Genomic DNA, 14553 nt, shown 5'->3' on the forward strand with positions numbered 1-14553 from the left:
CGTCCCCCTACGGAAGAGGCTGCCAGCAGCTGTCCTGGTGGCACCGGTCTGGCAAGCGTGCCCTCTTCTCTATCTCAGGCAGGTGGGGCTCGGGGGAGCGTGTGTGCTCTTCCAGATGCAGAGCACCGTCTGAGCAGGTGTGAGTTCTCTGGGTGTGGACTCCTGGCAGGTGTATTTATACACTCGAGGTCATGCAGGCCAGGGGCGTGGCCTGGGGCCTCCGGGATTGGCTGGCCTCCTGTCCTCACCCTGGCAGGCTGGGCAGCGGCGGGCAGGAAGTCAGAGGTGAGAGATCAGAGTCTGGGGTGAGGCTGGGGGTCAGCGTAGGCCTCCATGGTCGGGCCGGATGCCTGGGTAAAACCTCCCCCCGCAGCAGGCCCAGGGATACTGGAGGAGCCGGTCCAGAAACCAATCCACTCACTAGCCCTGTTTAAGGCCCTGGTGCACCTGAGCTACTAGGTGGGCCTCCCAGGAGGGCCTCTCCGAGGAGCCCCCCACCCCCAATCTCAGCCTCGCTCGTCACCCCCCACCTCATCCACACTGCCCACTTACATGCGTGTGCCACCCCAACGTACACACCCACGAGGGAACTTCCTGCTCTGGGTCCAGGGAGTGGGGCGAGAGGTCGGGGCTGGGCACCCCCGGGGTGGAGTCAGGGCAAGGACAAGTGAGGGATCAGACTGGCCATAGGACTTGTTTTGGGTGAGTGTCTGCTGGGGACACCCTCAGTTACACACAAGGGCAGGGATATTGGAGCACAAGGAAGCCCGGACACAGCCAGGAGGCCTGGAGATCTTCCTGCGGGGAGGGATAATGGCTTCAGCCAGTGTGGGGTCCTCGCAGAGCCCAGGGCCAGCCTATGCAAAGGCCTGGGGCTAAGGCAGGGGGGCTGAATGGAGGGCCTGGGGGCCCGGGTGGAGGACGTGGGGGGCTGAGGCCCAGCCAGTGGTACGGCTCGTGCCCCTCCCGGCCACGTCGCAGCTGCTCTGACACACAGAGGTGTGCTGGCTGGCCAGGGGAGGGGGAGCTCAGCCAGGGGGTAGGGACCCAGAGAGGGGGTGGAAATTCAGAGGGCTGGGGGCTCAATGTGGGGAGCTACTGTGTGGGCCTGGCCCAGCGTCTGCGTGACAGGGTGCTGGTTCCCAAGGGGACCGTGACTCAGGGCCACATGCTGCCTCCAGGAAGTGCCCTCTGTCTCTCTGCTCTGAGAACACCCTCCTGAGGGCTTCTGGGAATATTCAAGCTCTGAGATCACTTGAGCTCCTCAGTGGACAAGTCAGTGCCCAGAGGCAAAGGGAAGACCCAAGGAATGTGCCATCTGGGGCGGTGGCCAGGCCTGACTGCACGGGAGCAGGGTCCAGACCCTGGCACTGGGATCTCGGCAGCTCAGGACCTGGCTGACCCAGCTGGTACCCACACCCCTGCTCATACTCCACCCAGCGACGGGCAGCTGTGCTGCGTGGATGCGGGGCCACACGCGCTCTCTGTGTAAGGGGGTATATGTGTGCCAACAGGCCAACCTGGCTGTGTCTGAGCACAAATGTGTCCCTCGGGTGCAGGTGCACACACACACATGTGCAGGGAGCATGGCTTTCAGTGTGTGACCCCACAGGCCTGGGACTCGCTGTGCTGAGGAGAAGACAAGGTCCCTAATGAGCACCTCACCCCTGTCCATCTGTGGCTTTTGAGATGTGGGGTTCCCCAGACACCTAGGAGTCCTGGGCTGGACACAGACGTTGTCCTTGGCCAGATGAGCAGGGAGGACTGTACCCCAAGGGCCACCTCGGCTATGGGCCCACCCCCCCCCCCCAGGACTGGGACAGAACAGGCTTCAAACCCCAAGTGCTGTCAAGGACACATACAATGGCCGCTGCACGAAGAGGCCCTTCAGGGCTCACCTGGGGCCCAGGTGGCCTGGGGGTGTGAGGGCTGAGTCCCCCAACCCTACCTGCCCAGTGTTGGCTGATCTGTCAACTGCTCTGCTGCCCCATCCCTACCAGCTAGGGACAGTGATACGGGAGAGACTCTGGGACACATCCGGGCTGCGATTCTGACATGGGCAGAGAACGGGCCCTGGGCTCTGGATGGGCTCAGCACTGCCCTGTGGGCATGAGGAAACCCTGCCAGGATGTCCGGTGGACTCAGCCAGTCCTGTCCCTCTCATGCCCAGCATGGAGAACCGGGTCCCCTCAGGTCAATCGGCCAGCCCTCCCCCATCATGCTGCGGCCAACTCCTTCTGGGGTCTTGTGCCCAGGCTCCTGGCCAGGACCTCTGCACTCACATTACCTCCTTGCGCCCCACTCGGTCCTGCTCTGTGCACCCACCTCCTAATGCTGCTGGAGTGCTTCCTCTTGCTGGCCTCTGACCTCTTCCGGCTTTCAGTGATTCTCCTAGTGCTGAGTGAACGAATGAATGAATGAGCTGCCAGCTATGACCCGGGGACCGTGCCAACTGCTCACCGCCCACACCACGCTCACCTCCCAGGGTGAGGGGGATCTCCAAAGCAATTGACATGGTGGGGGGTCAGGAGGTGACAGGTACCCCACCTGCCTTTGGCCTGAGCGATGACCCCATAAATCGGCCTCGTTTTGGCTTCTTACACGAGAGCTGGGATCCAGGGAAGGGCTGGCTGCGGCCGGAGCTCAGGAGGGACATGGGAGTGGCTGCTCAGGGCCCCACTGGGGATGCCTTGACTCTGCCAGCTAACCCGCCCCCAGCTCAGGTGCCCCCATACCCTATGGCACCCACTCACTCACAAGCTTTCTAGCCTGAATGCCCATTAGGGTCATGGAACTGGTCCAGTGACCACACTCCCCACTGGGGCCTAGAGAACAGTGGCACGCAGGCCCCGGGGTTCCAGTGGCAGAATCTTGCCTCTGCAGCTCCTGGAAATCTGTGGTCTCAGGCTTGGGGGCGGGGGCTCAGCTGGCGTGGCTGAGGGCCACAGAGGCCAAGCCACCCAGGCCTTGAATCTCAGGGGAAGGTCATCCTGAGTGTAGGAGCCGGAGGGGTTGCAGGGTGAAATACAGACTTGCCTTTGCTGCCAGGGATGGGGCAAAGCTGGGGCTGGGGGCTGGGGGTCGGGGGAGGACTCGGAGATGTTAGAATGGCCCCAGGTTTCCAGTTGGCAGCTTAGGGTGGAGGAAATAGAGAAGGCCGCCGGAGGTGGGGTTGGGGGCATCTGTGCCCAGCCTGGGCCTTCAGGGCCTGACTGGCTGTACCTGCTGTCCTGGTTGAACATGGCTCTTCATTTCCTGTTTTGTCCCCAGATTAGCAGCAAGGGTTTGGTGCAAATGTGGGAACCGGGACGAGCAAGTGTCTTCGCACGTCTGCCTCCCTCCCCACAAGGATCCACAGGATGGGATGGCCGCCCCCCCCGCCCCCGACCTCGGGGCCACAGAAACCAAGGGAGTCTGGACGGTCCTGCACGTTCTCCCCTGGCTCTCAGCCCCAGCCTCCCAGCCTCCGATCGGCACAGATGGGCAGTGGAGTGTCACCTCACTTCCCCGTGGTCCCTGAAGCTGGGCGGGGGGGACCCTGAGCCTGGTCTCCCCACCTCCTTCTGGGTCCCCTTCTCCTCACACCAAGGGGACAGAGGAAAGAACAACAGTGCCCACAGGGACCGGTCACCATTCCTGGAGAAGTGAAGGAGTCCACGTCAGCCTGGCTGGGGGCCCGCCGTGGGGGACTTGGCTTTCTCGGCGCCCCTAGGTCTCCCCCACAGTGGGGCAGGTGGGGCCAGGCCACGGCGGGGCCTCACCCTTACTGAGGAACAGAGGACCCTTGGCGCAGTGAGGATGGGGAAAGCCCTGAATAGTTTATTGACACTGATTTTGAGCTGCTGCGCCCCGCTCAGTGCTGGGCCCGTCGTGGGTTCAAGTCTCGAACGAGCTCGTACCCATAAACTGTAGACGCGTGGGCCACGTGTCACGGTGCAGAAGGGCACAGCAGCTGAGCACACAGGCCCTGCCTCGGGACCCTGGGATGTGGACCAGGTGCTGAAGGAGCCATCATTCTCGACTGAGAATCTGGGAAGGACAGTGCCGAGCCCAGTGCGTGGGAGGTAGCCACAATCGCTCCTTTCTCCTCGGGAACCCCTTTCTGTGTGCAAGCAGCCAGGGACAGCACGGCCCTCCACAGGTCCATCCAGACCAGGCTACCCAGGCAGCAGTCACAGGTAAATGTGACCCTGGGTGGACACGTCCCTCAGGGGGCCTGGCCTTGGCCTCCAGAGCTTTCAGGTCAGTCCCTGGGTGGACAAGTCCCTGCAGCACGTGGGCCCCGTGTGGGGAGCAGGTGATGAGCAGGAGACAGAGAGGACAGCAGGGCCCCTCCGCCTTTGCTGCTTCAAACTGACAGAAGTCAGTAGCAAACCAAGAAACTCGCCTCTGCAGCTCCTGGAAATCTGTGGTTTGGGGCTCGGGGTGAGGGGGCGGGGCTCTTGGCTACAGGATGGCCCTGTAGGCGCCTCAGCCTTGGAGGGGCCAGTTCTCATGCCCCACCTCCCCTGGGCCGGACACCGTCCGGGCGGGGAGGCCAGGAGGCCGACTGGCCTGGTGGTGCGGGGGATGTCTGCCCGCTGTGGGCTCTGATAGGCAGGGTGGCCGAGCTCCCGGCTTTGCCAAGCACGGAGAAGCCCGGCAGTCCTTGTCTCTCCTGAGGGGCCCAGACCCCACATGGCCACGCTCTGGAGCCCGCCTCAGGGGCGCCTCCCCCTCCATTACACTGAGCAGCTGTGGGGTGGGAAGAAGCACCTTCCAGCAGCTGGGCGGGTTCCAACCGGGCATCTGTCGCTGGGAGACGGTCAAGCTGAGCCAGGGGCCGTGTCCAGACCTGCCCTCAGTGTATTGGGCTCTCTCCGAGGCGGTGTGCAGAGTTGCGGGTGGGTCCCCGGGTCAGACGTTGCTGACCCGGGCCTCCACCGAGGAGATGGCAGTGGGGCCTGTGTCCCTGTCCAAAGGCCGCTCGCGTCTGACATAGCGCGGCTTTCGCACTGAAACAGGGTCAGAAACGGGCAGGGTCAGAGGGGGGCCTGGGACGGGAGGAATGGCCCCCGGTGTCGGCTCTCAGCACAGCTCACAGGAGTGGGGTGTGGCCGCAGCCGAGGGGGAGGGAATCCCACTGAGCTCCAGCTTGTGAGCGGAGTGGCCGCAGCTGAGGGGAGACTCTGTGACGAACGCTCCGCTCATTTGGGACACTCGGTGCCCCTGCACCCCAAGCACCTTGGCCTGGGCGAGCACCTTGCTCTCCCGAAACACAGAGGCCAACAGGTCCCATGAGGCACAATAGGACTGGATGGTGTCCCCCCAAATGTGTCCATGTCCGGAGCCCCAGAACCTGCAGATGTGACCTTACTTGGAAAAAGGGTATTTGCAGATGTGATTGAGGGTCTTGAGATGCTCCTGGATTATCTGGTGGGCCCTAAATCCGATGGCCAGCGTCCTCACAAGAGGGAGGCAGAGAGAGGAGACCCAGGAGAAGTCACGTGAAGATGGGGGACAGAGGCTGGAGTGGTGTGGCCACGAGCCCAGGGACGCCTGGAGCCACCAGAGGCCGGAGGAGGCAGGGCAGACCCTCCCCTGGAGACTCGGGAAGGAGTGCCCCCACCCCCACCTTGATTTCTGACCTCTGGCCTCCTGAGCTGGGACGGAGTGCATTTCTGTCGCTTCAAGCCCCGCAGCTGCAGTTCGCGGGCGTTTGTTATGACGGCCCCAGGGTGCTAATGCAAGGAACTTACATTCAAGATGCCTTTAGATGGTACTGCTTTAGAGACATCACAGACAAGCGTTGTATGGGGCAGGGAGGAGCTAGCCTTGACCAAGTAACTTCTTTGTGCCCAAAGAAGAGGGACACCCACCCTGTCCCCACTCCAGACTTGTGCACAGAGGTAAGAACAAGACTGGGAAGGCCAGGAGACTTGCTGCACGGCCTGTGGCTGTGTGACCACGGGCCAGTCACTTAACCTCTCTGTGGTCATGGCGTCATCTATAACAGGGTTCATATGTGTACCGACTCCCGGAATCATCCAAGGTGGGGCACACCTGACCCAGTAAAACTGAAGTGCCAGCCACCCGGAGGGGCCAGCCTGCTCCCTGCACCTACCACCCAGCTAGAGCTGGGACTTGGGGAGGGCCAAGCAAAGCTTCCGGGGATGGCCCCAGACCCTCTGCTGGGTATTCTCCTTCTCTCCCGACAGACTCAGCATGTCAGGAACGAAAGGAAAAGGCATGAGAGCTGCAGTTGACCATGGGGGAACCCGGTGTCCGTGGCTGACGATGGGGGAATCCGGTGTCCCGTGGTTGACGACGGGGGAACCCAGTGTCCCGTGGCTGATGAGGGGAGAACCTGGTGTCCCGAGAACTACAGGGGCGGGTGCCTGCAGAGCCCAGTCCTGCAGTGGTCCCTGAGGGCGACTGATCCCAAGGGAGGGACAATTTTGAAATCTTTCACCCTGAGATGAGGACTGACGTACCTGAGGACTGTGGCGGGGGAATCATAGCAGCCTTGAAAAGGAGAAAAGGCACAGTGAGAAGTGCAGGTGGCCCCCAGCACAGAGGCCCACGACACGGGGGCACTCAGCCCATCCTTCTGGTTACTTACAGCTTCGCCAGGCTGCAGGGCAGGGGCTGCGGGCAAACACAGGCGTCACCTGGAGGCCACATAGCTGCCTCGCCCGGGGCGGGGGTCCCTCGCCTAGGGAGGGGGTCCCCAGGGCCCGCAGAGGCTCTTTCCCCGCTCCAGGCTCAGCCCAGCCCCACCTCCACACACCTGCCCAGCAGTGCCCTCAGCCTAGCAGTGGTCTGTCCGGCCACACTTCCCAGATGCACTTGGGGAGACGGGCCCCCAAGCACCCCAGGGAGAGCCGCCCTCCCAGGCCCTCTTGGCGGAGCCACAAGCCAGCCCTCAGCAGGCACATTTCTCTTGGTCTCCAGCACCGTCAGGAAGACAGAAAAGGCTCTACCCTTGCCTGCATTTCCAGGTGAGGCCCAGGGCTGAGGGCCCGCCTCAGAAGACCACCACAGTGCCCACTTCTCACCTCCGTTGGGTAGGCCGCTATGCACCCCTGCGCTCTGGGTGGGCACCTAGGCTGCCCAGGAGCAGCTCTGGGGGCGGTAGGGAGAAGGCTCGGAGTGGGAGTGCCCCGGCCACTGCACTGACACACCAGGACCTCCGTGGCCACTGCAGTGGAGCAGCCTCCCACGGTGGATTCGGAGTGCCCATCCTGACTGGCGTGGGGGCCCGGCCCCTGACTCTCAGGACCTTCGAGCTACAACAGCCCCTCGGAGGCCCCCAGCATTGGCCATCAGTGGGTGGACAGGGTCTCACTGAGGCCAGGTAAGGAAGCTCTAGCTAATCACCCCCAGCACTGTCCACTGTAGGATCAGATCCGTCGGCCAGACCATCTGCCCGGCACACCCAAGGGCACGGCAGGAGTGACACCCATATCTTCGGGAGGGAGGCGGGTCTGCAATCCAGTCCAGGGTAAGCTGGAGTGGCATGGGGCCCCACTGTCCCTGCACCAGCCTGCCTGTCCCCCCCAGTCCCAGGGAGGCAGGACGGGGAGAGGAGACAGCTGGCTGGAGGAGCTGCAGGCAGGTGGCCCCTCGACCAGGGATGTCACCCCCTCCCCACACCCCTCCCACCCCGCATCAGCGACCCCGCTGTGATGCCCTGAGGTGGAGTCTCGCCAACACCTCCACCCTGAGAGTCCCACAGAATCCACACGGGAGCCTCCCTAGGAAGTGGCTGCCCCTCTTACTCTCAGACACAAGAACCACGTGACAAGCCAGTCCCCTTCCTGTCGTTCTGTGAGGAGTCTTCATTGCTGGGCACCCTGGATCTCGCCACCCCGGCCCCCACTTCTCCGTGCCCCCCAGGCAGTACCCGTGGCTCCGTGCGGGTGTGTGCACTGGGCAGGACCCTCTGGCTCAGCAGGGTGTTGCCACGGTGGCAGGAGGAAATACCTTTGTTTCTTCCGTAGAAGACCTTGGGGAGTTTACTGGTTCGCTTCAGATAGAAGAACCCAGCCACGGAGAGGATGAGGCCAGAGCTGATGAAGAATGTCCCCAGGAAGAGAGAGGCTGCCACTTGAGGGCCCCCTGTGAGCAGAGTGAGTGGCAGCCAGTGGCAAGCCTGGACAGGCCTCAGGGGACCCCCCAGACCCCTGTTCCTGAACACACCTGGGCTGTGGGGCTGAGGTGCTCAGCCTCCCTCCACCTCAGGCTTCTCACAGGGGGGTGGGATATGGAGAGGGCTGAGGATTCCAGCCCCCGAGAACAGCAGGCCCCGGGGTCCCCGTCGCCTTCCCAAAGGCTCGGCACGGACTGTGGGCTCCCGTACCCCTGGCATCCAGGTCAAAGCCCTCGACTCAGAGGCAGCGGTTCCCACGACATCCTCCCCTCCTGGGGGCCGCTCAGCAGAGGGGACCCTGGGCCCACGATGCCTGCCCATCTTTACCTACACGGGTCAGCAGGACAGGCTGGCTGGGCCCGTGGGTGGGGGCTCTGGATGGCAACTGTGGGGAAAGTGCTCTCAGACTGCCTGTGGACAGGCATGAGGCGCGGCTGTGGCTACACTGGAACCTAGAAGCGGGGATGAATTCCAGCTCATTTGGCAAGGGTGTCCCGCCCCAAACCTGCTGCAGGGAAAATGGGCCCGACAGCCAGACTCGCGGCCTTCCGCCATCAGCACCCCCACTGCTAGGCCCGGCACGGTATCCCAGGAGGCTGGGGCCGTCTCTGCTGACCCCGCCCTAAAACTCCTCCTCTGGTGGCCGACCTTGGTGGTCCAGGTCAGCACAAAGCCACTTGCTTCTGGTCCTGAAACTTGTGCAGAAGGTCAGAGCCCTCTCAGTCCACGTACAACGTGTCCTCTGCTGAAGGCCCAGCGTCTGCAGGTCACGCCTCAGAAGAGGCGACCACTCCTGGGGCCGGTCCTGCTCCCCGACTGCAGTGGCCCCAGCGGCTGGGGTGCCACACCTCCGTGGCAGGACCGTGCCGTATCTCGCACGGGATGGGACGCCCAGTGATCAGGAGCAGGCTGAGGACAGAGTGTGCAGGAGAGGGGCCTGTGTCTGGCCCTGAGGACCGGGTGGTGTGATGGGCTCTTCGGCCTGGCACGCAGTGTTTGCAGGCCAGACCCCACATCCCCAGAAGAGCCACAGCGGAGGGAGGCAAGGGGACCTCAGGGCACCATCCAGTCTCCAGAGAACCGCACACACAGAGTTTCTGCGGATTGAGGGGCTGGGTGGGCAAGGACTGAGGCCACGGGTGAGGTGGCATTCCACTAACTAGAACCTCGGGGGCACGTGTGAGTGCTGTGGCAAAGGCCTCCTGCCTGTGCTCACTGACGCCAGCCCTGCCCTGTGATCGGGCAGGGTTCTCGCACATAGATCCCTCGGCCGGGCTGCAGTTCGACCTTGGCCTTAGCCGTGGCCCTGCTGAGGCCGGCGTAAGTGGTCACGGGCACTAGGAATGCCCCCTTTTCCACCGAGACCTGGCAGAAGCCCTGCTCTGGGCCGGTGAGCCAGAGACTTACCGAAATGAGGCCGCCCCGGTGTCCCTGTGCTCCTGTTCACCGGGAAGTGCGTGCCCCAGCCAGCGGCTGTGGGGAAGCAGACGTGTCAGTGTGCCGGCTCCTGGGCAGCCCAGACCCACGGGCAGGTCTGGACCACGCACGGGGACCCAGCTGAGGACACCCAGGGGACCAGAGACACAGCTCAGCGGGGAATCACAGGCCAGAAACCAGAAAGGGAGGTGGCCATGGGGACACAGCTGCCCTCGCCCCATGGCCGTCCCGCAGGGACAAGGATTTGGGCACAGAGGGGACCCGAGCGAGGGTGGTCACTCGACGGCTGGTGGTCCCGGGCGAGGTGGGCCACCCGCTGCTGTGGGAACAAGAAAGGCAACTCCCACCCGTTCCTCCAGAACTTGGAGACGAGGCCCCTCGGCGGGAAGCAGGCCAGGCGGGCCCGGTGGGGGGTGCCGCGGGGCGGCCGGGCAGCGACGTGCGGCCTCTGCATTCGGAGCCGTGGTAGGTGCCATTTCTGCATCGGACGCAGCTGACACTGCCGTCTTCGTTCCGGTGCCTGTAGCAGCCTGCGCAAGAGACAGTGACTCAGCTGCGAGTGACCCACGCCAGCTGTCTTCAGGGGGCTTTTCTGTATTCTGACTTGGTGAAATGAGAGTTCGTCCAAGAATGTGTGTTCTGCAGGTCTGGATGGAGCGGCATACCTGCTCTCAGAAAAAGAAACAAACTCGACGGGAGCCGCGGCGAGCTCGCTCACCCAGGGGCTCCTGCGGGCTCCTTTACCGGACGTCTCGTAAAATCCTGCAGGCGGGCGCCACGCACGGCCGTGGGAGGACCACGATGGCCTGACCGCCGGCCCTCACCCTGCCCCGTCAGTGGCACTGCCTCCAGCCCAGGGGTGACCCTTGCCCCCGTGTTGTCCCCGCCCTCCGCGCCCTTCCCCGGGGAGGTCCCAGACTGATGTGCCGGCCAGCAGCCTCCCCCTCCCCCGGTGCTGGGAGCAGCCCAGCTCTCACCGGCCAGCGGTTCATGGACAGTCTGTTTTGCCAAGTAGCCAGGGAACCCCTTAAGGGCAAGAATTGTGTCTTGTACCTTTATTTTTTCTTAACATCCCCAACATTTAGCACAGAGGCTAAGCAAACACATGCTCGATTGCAGGTACTGACCTGGGCCTAAATGCTAGCGCTGGCCGCTGGGGCAGTGTCCAGGGACAAGCCCCAGACTCAGGTGCGACGTTTAATCTACACAATGTGTCACTGTGAGATGACGCTAAGTGGATGGCAGGCCTGAAGACTGACCAGCGGTTACTCCTGTGGTACCGCGGGCAGGCAGGCCCAGCACCACACCAGGAGGCCTGGGAGCATGGGGTCCCGGAACAGACCCGGCGCCAGCGAGGCCATTCTTCTGGGAAGCACTCCTCCAACCGGCTGCAAGGTAACCGGGCAAAGCGGTGCAGGGCTGCCGGCCCCAAGGAGGCCCAGGGCTGGGCTGCTTTGTGCAGGGACAAGGCACAGTTAGAGAGCCAGGACTGGTGACCAGACAAAGGAGCTAAGGTTGACTTTACGAAGCCAATGAAGCCGCTTTTGAAAAACCACAGGAGGGGTGCCTGGCAGACTCGGTCAGCGGAGCGTGTGACTCTTGATCTCAGGGTCATGGGTTCAAGCCCCACGATGGGTGTAGAGATTACTTAAAAAAAAAAAATCCGTAAGGGAAGGGAAGGGGAGATAAGAGGCGAAGGGAAAAGAGGGACGGGAAGGGGAGGGGAGGGGAGGAAAGGGGAAGGAAGGAGGGAAGGAGGAAGGGAGGGAGGGAGGGAGGGAGGGAGGAAGGAAGGAAGGAAGGAAGGAAAACCACCTGATACTTCCCAGCCTCACTTATAGGTGAGTAAGGAAGCTCACTTCCTGGCAAATCCAGGAAACTTAAGGGTATTTTGACCTTGAGAAGAGGGGAATTCAGGGCGCCTGGGGGGCTCCATAGGTGAAGCATCCAACTTCTGCTCAGGTCATGATCTCACAGTTTGTGAGTTCGAGCCCCACGTCGGGCAGTGCACTCTCAGAGCCTGCTTCAGATCCTTTGTCTCCCTCTCTCCCTGTCCCTCCCTTGCTCGTACATACTCTCTCTCTCCCTCTCTCTAAAATACATAAACATAGGGGCGCCTGGGTGGCGCAGTCGGTTAAGCGTCCGACTTCAGCCAGGTCACGATCTCGCGGTCCGTGAGTTCGAGCCCCGCGTCAGGCTCTGGGCTGATGGCTCAGAGCCTGGAGCCTGTTTCCGATTCTGTGTCTCCCTCTCTCTCTGACCCTCCCCCATTCATGCCCTGTCTCTCTCTGTCCCAAAAATAAATAAACATTGAAAAAAAAAATTTTTTTTAAATACATAACATAAAAAAAAGGAGAGAGGAATTCACCAACATCTATAGGTACTGCAGGTAAGGTCTGATGGCGAGTCCTTGGCTTGGCTTCCCAGCCTTGAGAGTCCAACCTAAGATTCCTTGTGAAAAGGTCCAGCAAGGCAGACTTAAAAGTCTAAATGGTTAATCACTATTCTTGCTGCACTTAGCTAGGTAATCGGGCCAAGTTTAGTGAGGCTAGACTTATTTTAAAAACAAATTCAATTCGGGGCGCCTGGGTGGCTCAGTTGGTTGAGCATCCAACTCTTGGTTTCAGCTCAGGCCATGATCTCACGGTTCGTGGGATCAAGCCCCACGACGGGCTCCGTGCTGAATGTTTATTATTTATTTGGAGAGAGAGAGAGAGCACACGTGCACGAGTAGGGGGAGGGGCAGACAGAGGGGGAGAGAGAGAGAGAATTCCAAGCAGGCACAGAGGCTGACGCAGGGCTCGATCCCACGAACCATGAGATCGTGGCCTGAGCCGAAATCAAGACTCGGATGCTTCACTGACTGAGCCGCCCAGGCGGGCAATAAACAAACATTTAAAAAAAAAAAAAAAAAAAAAGAACTAAAACTGCCGTCTCCCCAAAGCCCTGAAAGCTGAGGCTGGACGTCTTGACCCGAACCTTGCAGAAGTCACCTCGACACCTCACGTGTGGACAACCTCGTGCCTGCTGCCGTGTGGGCCACTCGGGAAGCTCACGAGAAGCCCCACGACTTCACCAGAGACACTCGCCGCGGTGCAACCCGGGAAATCCGTCAGACTGCCTCTTGCTGTCCTCACCCCCCAAACGGGCTTTGAGTGCAGCATCCAGAAAGGTACTTAGAGACTGGCCTCTAGACTGAAAAACCAGGTTTGTAACTCGCTACCACCATTCACATCCGTTTTCTTTTGTTTCCCCAGAAATGCCTCTGACTACACACCTGCCCGCTCACGCCATGCCGAGGCCTCGTTCCGGTGGAGGCCCGGCCTGAGCATCGGTCTCACCGGGCGGACGGCCACCAGGACACCGAGCCCGAGGCGTGCCACCAGGGGCTCAGACCCGCTCTTTCCTGCCCACTCCACTACGCTCTTTCTCCCACTGCCCGTCCCTTATCTCAACTTCCAAGCAAATCTCCCTCGGCTACCAGCTTGGCTTTTAATGTGTGAAACGTTCTGAGGATGAAGTTTCAAGTGGGGGCTGAGGGAACCCGAACGTCACCCCAAAATATGCCTCTTTCACACAAAAATTATTTTGAGCCGAAGACCCTCAAAACACAGGACCAAGAAGGGCTCTGGCGTCCCTTTCTCTCCCTGAGAAGCAGGGACAAAGGCCCCACGTGGAGGACGCCCACGCAGCAGGGGGAAAGGAACGCGCGCATCGCCAGGGACCCGAGCCCGGCGGACCTCGTTAAGGTCGCCCTCACCTGCCTCCACCCCACACACAGCCTACTTTCCCGCAGTCGCCTCTCCCTGCTCAGCCTGGCGCGTGAGCGCTCCCGTCTCGGCTTCTTTATGAGGCTCCCGTGTCACATAAAGCTTATGTTACTCGGGCTGGGGGCTTGTCCCCGCGAATCGGCCGGCCGGACACCCTAGGAGGAGAGGTAGAGTCTCGCTTCCCCCACACCTCCCACTGCCCGGAGCCAGTCTCCTCACGGGGTCCTGCCCCTTCTGCCCAAGAAGAGGCAGCCGGGCTGCTGGCCAGGAGGGAGGCTCAGACGCGGTCCTGTCCCCTTCCTGCGGCTTCTGTCCGCTCTCCCAGCCCCTGGCCCAGCTCCCGGGCCTCTCCAGCGTCCTTCCTGAGGGGCCGTGTGCCCTCCTGCTCACACCAGGCACGGTGAGCTCAGCAGAGTTCCCATGAGCACTGTCCTCGTCACCACGCTGGTGATGACCGGTCAGGGTTGGCTCATGCCAAAGCAGCTTACCTGGGCCACACGGGCTTGTGCTCTGGCAGGTGGTGTTGACATCCACCAAGTCCACACAACATTCAGGCTGCTGGCCCTAGAGGGGAGACGGTGGTGAGCTGCCAGACCCCACAGCCGGACGCTCGGGCAGGACAAGCAGGCCAGGCTGGGAACGGCCCTGGCCTGGGGCAGCGAGGAGGGGCAGGGAGCGGTCCCGGGAACACTTCCGGGACCGAGGTTTATGTTGTCGCTTCCCTCCACTGCCTGCCCGGCTGACCACCCAAGGCCTCGCCTGGGAGGTGGTGGGGGCCGTGGCCCTTTCTCCAGGTGGGTCTCGGGTCCGGGGCGGAGCTGCTGCCGATCGCCCCGCGGACCACAGGCGGATACGCGGTGGGGCACTTCAGTCCAAGAAACGATTGACGGGCTTTACTCAGAGGTACCGCGGATTCAGTTCCAGACCACAATAAAGCGCGTCAAGTGAATTTTCTGGTTTCAGGTATGTGTACAAGTTACGTTTACACTACAGTCCATTAGGCGTGCAATCGCGTCGTGTCTAAAGCACAATGTACGTGCCTTAATTAAAACTGCTCTGCTGCTGCAAAATGCTGGCCGTCGCCCGAACTTTCAGCGGGTCATAATCACTGATCACAAGTCACCGTAACAAATGTGATAGTAATGAAAGAGTCGAAATATTGTGAGAATCACCAAAACGTGGCACAGAGACACGTTGTGAGCAGATGCTGGTGGA

At 61.6% G+C, this 14553-nt stretch overlaps 1 protein-coding gene across 2 annotated transcripts in view; it reads right to left on the bottom strand.

Moving 5' to 3' along the window:
* Window positions 1-3797: 3797 nt before the first annotated feature.
* CC1H1orf159 (chromosome C1 C1orf159 homolog) overlaps window positions 3798-14553 on the bottom strand; it is a 31832-nt gene continuing 21076 nt past the window's right edge. Inside the window, exons 4-11 of one of the 2 annotated variants that reach the window (XM_043573492.1) lie at window positions 13827-13902; window positions 9916-10098; window positions 9539-9604; window positions 7966-8100; window positions 6602-6627; window positions 6474-6504; window positions 5628-5720; window positions 3798-4994 (exon numbers count right to left, since the gene is read on the bottom strand). In XM_043573492.1, coding sequence (XP_043429427.1) covers window positions 4897-4994; window positions 5628-5720; window positions 6474-6504; window positions 6602-6627; window positions 7966-8100; window positions 9539-9604; window positions 9916-10098; window positions 13827-13902 — 708 coding nt within the window. In that variant the 3' untranslated portion in view covers window positions 3798-4896. The remainder of the gene's footprint in view (window positions 4995-5627; window positions 5721-6473; window positions 6505-6601; window positions 6628-7965; window positions 8101-9538; window positions 9605-9915; window positions 10099-13826; window positions 13903-14553) is intronic. The other variant, XM_043573493.1, reaches the window with a different exon arrangement.

Source organism: Prionailurus bengalensis, chromosome C1 (assembly GCF_016509475.1).
Source record: "Prionailurus bengalensis isolate Pbe53 chromosome C1, Fcat_Pben_1.1_paternal_pri, whole genome shotgun sequence".
NCBI lineage: Eukaryota > Metazoa > Chordata > Mammalia > Carnivora > Felidae > Prionailurus > Prionailurus bengalensis.